The 9,035-nt window shown below is 47.3% G+C and overlaps 1 protein-coding gene across 1 annotated transcript in view; it reads right to left on the minus strand.

Moving 5' to 3' along the window:
* LOC116942321 (vasopressin V2 receptor) overlaps positions 1 to 6,396 on the minus strand; it is a 37,956-nt gene extending 31,560 nt beyond the window's left edge. The window contains exon 1 of the mRNA XM_032954083.2: positions 5,235 to 6,396. Coding sequence (XP_032809974.2) covers positions 5,235 to 6,180 — 946 coding nt within the window. The 5' untranslated portion in view covers positions 6,181 to 6,396. The remainder of the gene's footprint in view (positions 1 to 5,234) is intronic.
* Between the last annotated feature and the right edge of the window lie 2,639 nt (positions 6,397 to 9,035).

Here is a 9,035-nt window from a genome sequence, read left to right on the forward strand (position 1 = left end):
CAGAGAGAAGGAGTGACGATCTGCAGATGGCGCTAACGTGGAGGGTCCTCCCCGCTCAGCGTGGCACCCCATGGATACGTGTCCTGGCAGCCCGCACTTGTAGCAAACGATCGGACCATCCCTCTGGCGAAGGAATCCCCTCTTGGCTGGCCTCGCCCGCCCTGGTGGTCTTCCTCGGACCTGCCCTACTTTGCAGTGGGACGGGAAGCACCGACTTGTAGATGCTGCTCTACTGCAAGTGCTCCCTCCACCGCGGACGGTCCGGTGCTCGTCACCATGCTGGCAAGCCAATGGATGTTAAAATGGGCCTCGAGGCACCGCGCAAGAGAAGTCAGGTTGTCATCCTCCGTGGCTGCTCAGACGACCTGAAGCTCTTGGGCCAGCAGCAGCATCTTGTCCAGGTTCAATAATTCCCACCCCACCTGGTCCATCCCGGGAAATGCCGACTTCGCCGATGCCAGAATTGCGATGCGAGGCACGTCTCGGCTTTCCCTCGCCTACTCGTGGCAAACTTGTGGCACTTGGTTGACGGTGGAGCGAAAATGGCCCCCATCTGCGCGAGCGCTTGGGTCAGCATCTCCTTTTTGTCATCAGGAATGGCGTCGAACGCCGGCAGCACGTCATCGTCGAGTGCCATGGGGAGCACCCGCAGCGCCTCCTACTCCATCCACCCCGCCACCTTGCAGGTGGTGAAGAAGCGACGGCGAAAAGCCTCCCAATCGCCGGCCGCAATCGTGAACTCCCGGACGAAGGGGAGTCTTTTTTTCAATCCACGGTCAGCTTGCAGCGCTTTTAGTGGGAGGTCGGTCTTGGTGGGAGTCCCGTCGCACGCATTCTGAAAATTGGCAGGTTAGCGCGCGGTGCGCGCCTCAGCAGTTTTCCGCATGTGGGAAGCAGCGACGGAGGTCCGCGGACGCGGTGTCGGCATTTTGTCATCGTCCTCCCGCTGTAGAACAGCAGCCAGAGCTGCGATGGTGGCCAGGAGGTCGCCAAGGCACTCCTTCTTGGAGCGGCATTCCTTCCCTGGCACCGGGGCTCCAGCACCCGGGGCCGTTTGTGGGGTCACCCCGTCGTCTTCGTCTGAAGACGACTTGGTGAGGACTTTATGTCTCGTTAACATCACTACCCTCGTTAACACCTAACTGATAGACTACTTCTGACACCAGTGTAGTGTGATGTACAGAGGTGCACACACTATAGTTGGAGGCAACACGTTTATTTTATTAACAACCTCTGTAACCTTTTGATTGAAAGCTTTCGTGACTACAGGGATTCATATTCTTGGTTTTCACACCTGATGATAATTGCTTGTGTTGCAGTCGAAACGTCGTGAGATTTTTATTGTTTTATAAATTTGTATTACTTTATTGTTTCCCTTCTACGTGAAAGAACCAAGAATATGAACCTCTCTAACCACTTCGAGTTCTATAGCTAGGTGTGGCTATACTGTCCGCTATGTGCGTGCGAGTTAGCTATTGCACACGGGCAAGTCAGCACACACGCTGCCTGACCCACGATGCTGAGCTAAGACTTCAACTGACAACCGAAGAGCGAAGAGCGAAGAGACCAGGACCCCAGGACGATCCCTACAAACGAGCCCCGATCCCTCTCGGGGCTCCCCATTTATTCCCCTGGCCGCGGCCTTGCCCCGCCCTCGGCCACGCCCCCTTCTTTATCAAGTCAGGAGCTCCCGGCTCCCTGTCACATGTCCATTAAGCCTCCTACGGAGGTTCCCGGCACTCAGCCACACTCCTGGAACAGTGGCTGGCGCTTACACCATAGTGACATTGTTTACATCACTACATATGTATGCAGCATGACCTCTATTGCCATGCTAATTAAAACATTGTTTTGATTGACTGTCCAGCCATGTCATTATTGAACATGTTAATTGTGTTCTGGCTAATGCTGTGTTTATTAATACATCTTACCACTGCAATAGCGTTGTACAGGTTTTATCGTGAAGCATGTATATGCTAGGCAAAGGCCTGACAGCATAATAAATAGCGGAACGAACTTTAAAAGTACTGTATACAGCACTTACACATTGAATATGAATTCCAATTACCAGCAGCCGTATTTAATTTCATTTATCAAAGTGATGTCCTGCTCAAATGCGCATTGAGGGGGTGCTCATCTCCCGTTTACAGCCCTGAGCCAGTGGTGGAAATTCCAGATTCCTATGGCGGGGTTGAGTCTATCCATAGGAAAACCATTGTTTAATTCCCCACAAAGTGGTACTCCTTTTATCGACACTGGAAGGATGGTAGGCTGAGTGAATCCCCAACTTTTATTTTATGAATTCGTAGTCTTCAGAATGTCAACCACCACCTGGACATTTTTATTATAGGAAAGTAAATACAATGACATAGTCTTCTTAGATCATATTTTTTTGTTTGCTCAAATGTTCTTCTATTTACAATGTTAAACATCGTGTGTATATGTACATCAGTCACCTAGCCACCAGGCTGGATAATTTCATTATTAGCAGCACAATAAATGTTTCCAAGTCTGGCACAATGTAAGGTGAAAGGCACTCAATAAATATTAAATTACAGGTTGTTTCAAAATGTAAAACATACCATCTTCTATTGCAGAGGTGAAAGGCACTCAATAAATATTAAATTAGATTAGATTTAGTAGCACATTGTCATGTTAATTAGGGCCAGTCAAGAGAGTTTACCATTAAGTAATTCCCAGAGATGTTTCTGCTGGCTCAGGGTTCGTGTTGAGGCTTCCCAGAGATGTTTCTCCTAGCTCAGGGTTCGTGTTGAGGCTTCCCAGAGATGTTTCTCCTAGCTCAGGGTTTGTATTGAGGCTTCCCAGAGATATTTCTGCTGGCTCAGGGTTCGTGTTGAGGCTTCCCAGAGATGTTTCTGCTAGCTCTCAGGGTTCGTGTTGAGGCTTCTCAGAGATGTTTCTGCTGGCTCAGTGTTCGTGTTGAGGCTTACCAGAGATGTTTCTCCTAGCTCAAGGTTCGTGTTGAGGCTTCCCAGAGATGTTTCTGCTGGCTCAGGGTTCGTGTTGAGGCTTCCCAGAGATATTTCTGCTGGCTCAGTGTTCGTGTTGAGACTTCCCAGAAATTTTTCTGCTAGCTCAGTGTTCGTGTTGAGGCTTCCCAGAGATGTTTCTGCTAGCTCAGTGTTCGCGTTGAGGCTTCCCAGAGATGTTTCTGCTGGCTCAGAGTGCGGCAACCTGCGGCTCTTTTGCTGTCCCCTTGCGGACAGCCGTTTTTTTACTTAAATCATAAAAAACACGCAATTTAGCATAAAGATAATGTATCTAATATGGCAGGGAATGGGTCGCTATGGAATGTTTTGGTGACAACAAAATGTACAACCGTATTGTTAAAGTTATTGTAAAAGTATTGTTAAAGTTGTATTGTTAAAGAATGACTAAGGTGGGTTGGAGGGACGAAATATACGCAGTTTATTCCATCACTGATTTTGTTCATTTACGTCAGAATGTGTTTGCCATCCGCTGTTTAGCTGCTGCTGTATCTGTGTGTACGAGTAGCTCTGCGTGTGATGCGCCTCTAGAACTATTTTGGTCAAAGACGAAAAAAATGGCTCTGCTTCTTTGAAAGATAGTCGACCTCTGTGCTAGCTTGTGCTGCCCTGTTTTGTGTATATAAATATACGCGGTAGCGCAGTGGCTATTGACCTGCACAGCGAACTGAGTGATCCGATTTGCTGGGGGGGGGGGGGGGGGGCGACGGAGCTGGGGGGGGGGGCAACGGAGCTGGGGGGGGGGGGGCGACGGAGCCGGGGGGGGGCCGACGGAGCCGGGGGGGGGGGCGACGGCGCGAGCAGAGGGAGCCGATACTGACATTCTCACTCACACATCATGCACTGACTCGCTCATCATGCGCTTGCTCACTCACACATCATACACTCGCACAACCACTGACCCATTCACTCATCATGCACAGGTTCACTCATCGTGTGCTGGCTCACTCGCACATCATACACTGACTCACTCATCATGCGCTGACTAACACATCGTGCGCTGACTCACACATCATACACTCACTCACACTGCCACTGACTCGCTCACACATCATACACTGACTCACTCATAATACGCTGACTCGCACATCATATGCTGACTCACACATCATACACTCACTCACGCTGCTGCTGACTCACTCACACATCATACACTGGGAGTGTCGTGCTGCCAGCTATGGCTGCAGTTTTTTGTCGTACGTGTTATGTATATCGTTTATTGTTAAATTTAAAATCACAGTTCCTATGATTACTGTTGTTACATTGTTTTTATAGCTTAATTTTGGTGATTCGAAAACACATGGTTAATCTAAATTGTCTTATGGTTGCTGTTGTTGTTGGCTTGCACCACATTGATTTTTGCACACAGCGTTATAATACGTTTTTTTTGTGTGGAATATTTGCTGGTTTATTGCAGGATGTTTCTGTTGCGAGTCGTCGCTTTAAGATGTTCTGTGTTCAAATTTAGTTTGTTGCGATTGCACCCGACTTAAGAGCCGCATGGCTCACAGGGCTACCCCTAATAAATTTAACTTGAAAACTTGAAAACTTGAAACTTGTGTTATTTCTTTGCATCCAGATTTTACTGTGTAAGGTGTTCAGATTATAAAATCAGAGATACTGTTTTTACTTATTAACGTAATAATATTACGTGAGTTTAAGGAATATGTTCTGAAACAGATGTATTGACATAAAAAAATTCGGAGCAGATTGTGTTATATTCTTTGCAACCCTCACTATAAATTGCCAATGATATTCTCTTAACCAGACCCATAAAATAACTACTGTTATCATAAACTAGAGAACGATATTATCACTGGAGAGACATTACATGTATCTTTAAAATACCCAAACAGTTACCGAATGTATGATTGTGCCATGAATTGCCTTTCCGCGACATTACTCATCCGGAATATCCACCACTAGATCACGGCTGCATCATGCTTAGACAATGACTTGAATGAACAAATATGCGGTTCGTACAACGCTCTGTTTCTTAAATAGTTTAATTACATTAGCCTGTCATGTGTTTTGAGAGTCACCCGTTTGAATATAATGGCCTTAAATCGCTGGTGATTGCGATGGAACACATCCTCGATGCGTGTTATCCACCCACAGCAGCGCTTGACGAAAGCCAGATGTATAAGCACGAGACGTACAACTGAAGCATCAAAAACAAACGAGGCTGGACAGCAGCCAGTCTGCTCCCGGTGGGTCGAAGTTTACCTTCGAACGGTGGATTGGGATCCCACACGCTCCACAGCTGCGCTACGAAGAACGGCGACCAGCAGAGGACATATACGATCACGATGACCAGGGTCATCTTCACCGTCTTCACCATCGCCCTCGAGACACCGGTCACGCTGCTCACCCGGGTCATGGTCACAGCGTGCGTCTGACCCCTGTGCAGGGCGGCCACCTCCTCCTCGTCCTCTTGCCGCTTCTGCTGACGCCGCCGCCGCTGCTTCCGCCGACGCAGCAGCAGCTTGTCTTTGTGCACCTGCGGCGTCTTGAAGTAGATGTTCAGCCGGATGACGCGGCAGATCTTGGTTTGGCACCACACAAGCACGGCGGTGGGCACCACAAATATGGCCATGGCCATCCAGGTTATGTACGCCTTGACGCCCCACATGGGCTGGAATGTCCCCCAGCAGTCGTAGACGCCCGGGTAGACCTCCCCCTTGGCGAAGATGACCGCCTGGGGCACGCTGAGCAGCAGCGAGACCACCCACACGGCGCACACGGGCGCGTTCCAGTAAGCCATACGCTTCTTGAAGGTGACCATGGGGAAGCAGACCGCCTGGTATCGGTCCACCGTCATGCCCACGATCATGTAGGTGGAGGCAAACATGCCCACGATCTGCATGTACTTGATGAAGCGGCAGGCGAAGTCGGACGCGAGGAACACGTCGGTGATGTCCCACGCGAGCTGCGGCAGCACCTGGAAGAAAGCCACCACCAGGTCGGCGAGGCACAGGTGCACCATGAACACGTGCATGCGTGACGCGTGCTTGCGCCGTCGGTAGAGCGCCGTGAGCAGCACCGAGTTACCAAGCGTGGTGCATGCGAACATGGCGAACAGCACCGCCACCTCGGCTCTCGCCAGCGCCTCGTTGCGCTCGTTGCGCGACGCGGAGCCGTTGGCTCTGGCCGCGGTGCCGCTGACGTTCATGGCCGAACCGCGCGCGCCACCACCACCACCACGGAGGTCGTCTCCACTGCCGTGGCGATGAGTGGCTTCAATCGCGTCGGATCCCTCTCTCCCTCTCCACGCTCTCCCTCCCACTCACCCTCGCTCACTCTTACTTGCGCTCTTTCTGTGCGCGCGTGTGTGTGTGTGTGCGCGTGTGTGTGCATGGCGAGTGCTGCAGGTTAAAGGGATAATGTGGACTCTGAATTGCCAGTTCACGTGCAGGGACCTGTCCATTCATCCATCAGTCCGTTCATCCGTAAATCCGCCCATTCTTTCTCTCATTCATTCATTCGTGGGTATGAGCTTCATGCTGTGCAGGTTTCGTCGCCTGATTGTGGTGATGACAACTGTTTAACTTTGAAGACGTTTGCTTTTACATATTATTGCATAATTATTGTTTGGCATTTAACATTATTTTATTGGCTTTATATGTTTTCATACACATACACATTGTGTATACCAACTGGATGTATATAATAATCATACTTGTACAATATACGAAGGGTGATTTTCTCTTTTGAATGTAAGTGTAGTAATATATCATCTATTCATTATATGGCACGGAAACCTTATGAAATTAATGTTGAGGTTTAAATTATATAAAAACACCTGAACCCAATTTATTTTGCTTTCTTATTTAATTCATATAATTTTAAATGGCATGACATTCATGGTACAGCCTGCTTGGTTGAGATGGTGAGATCGGAGAATCTGGATCATTCACGGCTCCCTGTGTGAATTTAAAGCCTTAACGCATTAAGCATTCAGAGTCAGAAACCCATTACGTGCCAGCTCCAACTAAAACAATTCGTTATTCAGGTTCACATGGAAGGGCTGTGAAATATGGTACCACTTTTGCAATGAGGACCTGGATGTGATGAACACGAGTGTGATGTTACATCAAATTAGGCAAAAAGCCCAAAGACAACTTTCAGTTCCAGTTCAGTTTATTTTGGTATAGCCCTGTGAGCCGTCCGGCTCTTGAATCGGGTGCAACCGCAACAAACAAAAAAACAAAAACACGAACAAGAAAACATCTTAATGTGACTATGTGACTGTGCAAACAGAAAATCCATTGAAAAAATAACAGCAAAAATATTCCTGAAAAAAACACCGTACACCAACGCTGTGTGCAAAAAATCCCAGTGGGATGCAAGTCAAACAACAAACAACAACAACCACAAAAACTTAGATTAAGGCCATCAGTCCAGAACGAGACCTTTTTGCCAGTATCAAAGTATGAAAAATAAGAACAGGTTTGACTCTTTCTGGCAATTAAGCAGATGTTAATTTTATACTGGCAAAAGGTCCCATTATATGCCTGCTCACCCCGAGTTATAAATGCTCTGATACGTGCATTGTCTTTGCACTGTTCGCCTTTTGTTGTTTTCTGGTCCAACACTGGTGATACTAAACCATGAAGAAGGTTGTCTCTGGTGTAGGCCAATGAGTTTCAAAGACAATGCATATATTATCAGATCATGTTTGTTTGCATGTTCACCACAAGTAGCGTGTGTAGGCTAATGCAGACTTGATTCCTTGCAGAGTTTCAATTTGGCAGAGAAGACTCTTGAAGATGACCCCAGGGTCAAGGGCAGCCTGGGACTGCAGTGAATGGGGAACACATCAAGGCTCTACAATAAACTAATTGGTGTTTGAACATCTTAACAGCTGTTTTATTACCAGAAAGGGTAAAACCTATTTTTATTTTTCATGCAAAATAGAACGTTTGCTGCTTACGCTGTGTGCATTAAACCTTTCCGTACAAAATTGTCATGGAAGGTTTCGTGACTTCACCAATCGCATCACACACGAGGCTCATGGTTGTGCTGGTGTCATAACTCAGATTCAGTTGGTGATAGAAAATAAAATACAAACCTGCACAATAGATCGTCAACATGAACTCTATCTATGGGTAAGGCACTTGGCTTGGAACACGGTCAATTGAGTTCGTTTCCTGGTGATGCTTACCACCTTCACTAACCTACACTATACATCATGGTGAAGTATGGTCAAACAGCATCAATGACCGACACAGCATTGGATTATATGGTATGTATGTACTGTATGTTGAGCTTCTTCCGCACCGTACGTAGCCAACCATGCTAATCGGAGGTGCCTTAACAGACTGTTGGGGTCAAGGGCTGTTAGCGAGCACCTTTGAAAGCCGACACGGCACACGATGGGGTGGGTGGCCAGCATCACGCCCGGCCACCTTTGTCTCCCCAGTGGCGATGTTTACACACCGCACTAGGAACTAATTTGAGGCTGATTCGACCTGGTGGGCACCCAGGGCCGATTCAGATAATCGTCACTCTTGGTGGCCGTCAGTGGGAATCGAACCCGGGTCTCCGGGTTCGTAGCGCAGTGCGCTAACCACTTTACTACCTATACATTATTAAACATATTTGTATTATTGTGTAACATTGATTACCCATGTCTGATTTTCAAAAGTGACAAAATATAGCAATGGGCTGTCATGTGATGCAAATTAATTATAGGCTGTCAGAAGTAATGTATAGCTCAATCAATCATCCAGCTCTGTGGCAATGGTGTTAGTATTGTTATCTTGTGGTCATAGCATAATGTAGATAAACGTTATAACCGGGTGAGAACCATTTGAGACCAAAGCCTCTTTTGCCAGGGCGATGTGGAGTGCAATCGTAAATAAATATATTATCTCAGCATGGAGAGAAAAAATGCAACCATACAAACTTCAAAATGTGACGAAATATAAATGTATTAGCAAAGTAAAAACTTTAAATAATTACAACCTAAACATGCATAGGAGCGATCACACTGACCCCCCTTTAGCGATATATTTCAAACATACA

The sequence above is a fragment of the Petromyzon marinus genome, chromosome 14, assembly GCF_048934315.1.
Source record: "Petromyzon marinus isolate PM22_M1 ecotype Great Lakes invasive population chromosome 14, UKy_Petmar_22M1.pri1.0, whole genome shotgun sequence".
In the NCBI taxonomy this organism is placed as follows: Eukaryota; Metazoa; Chordata; class Hyperoartia; order Petromyzontiformes; family Petromyzontidae; genus Petromyzon; species Petromyzon marinus.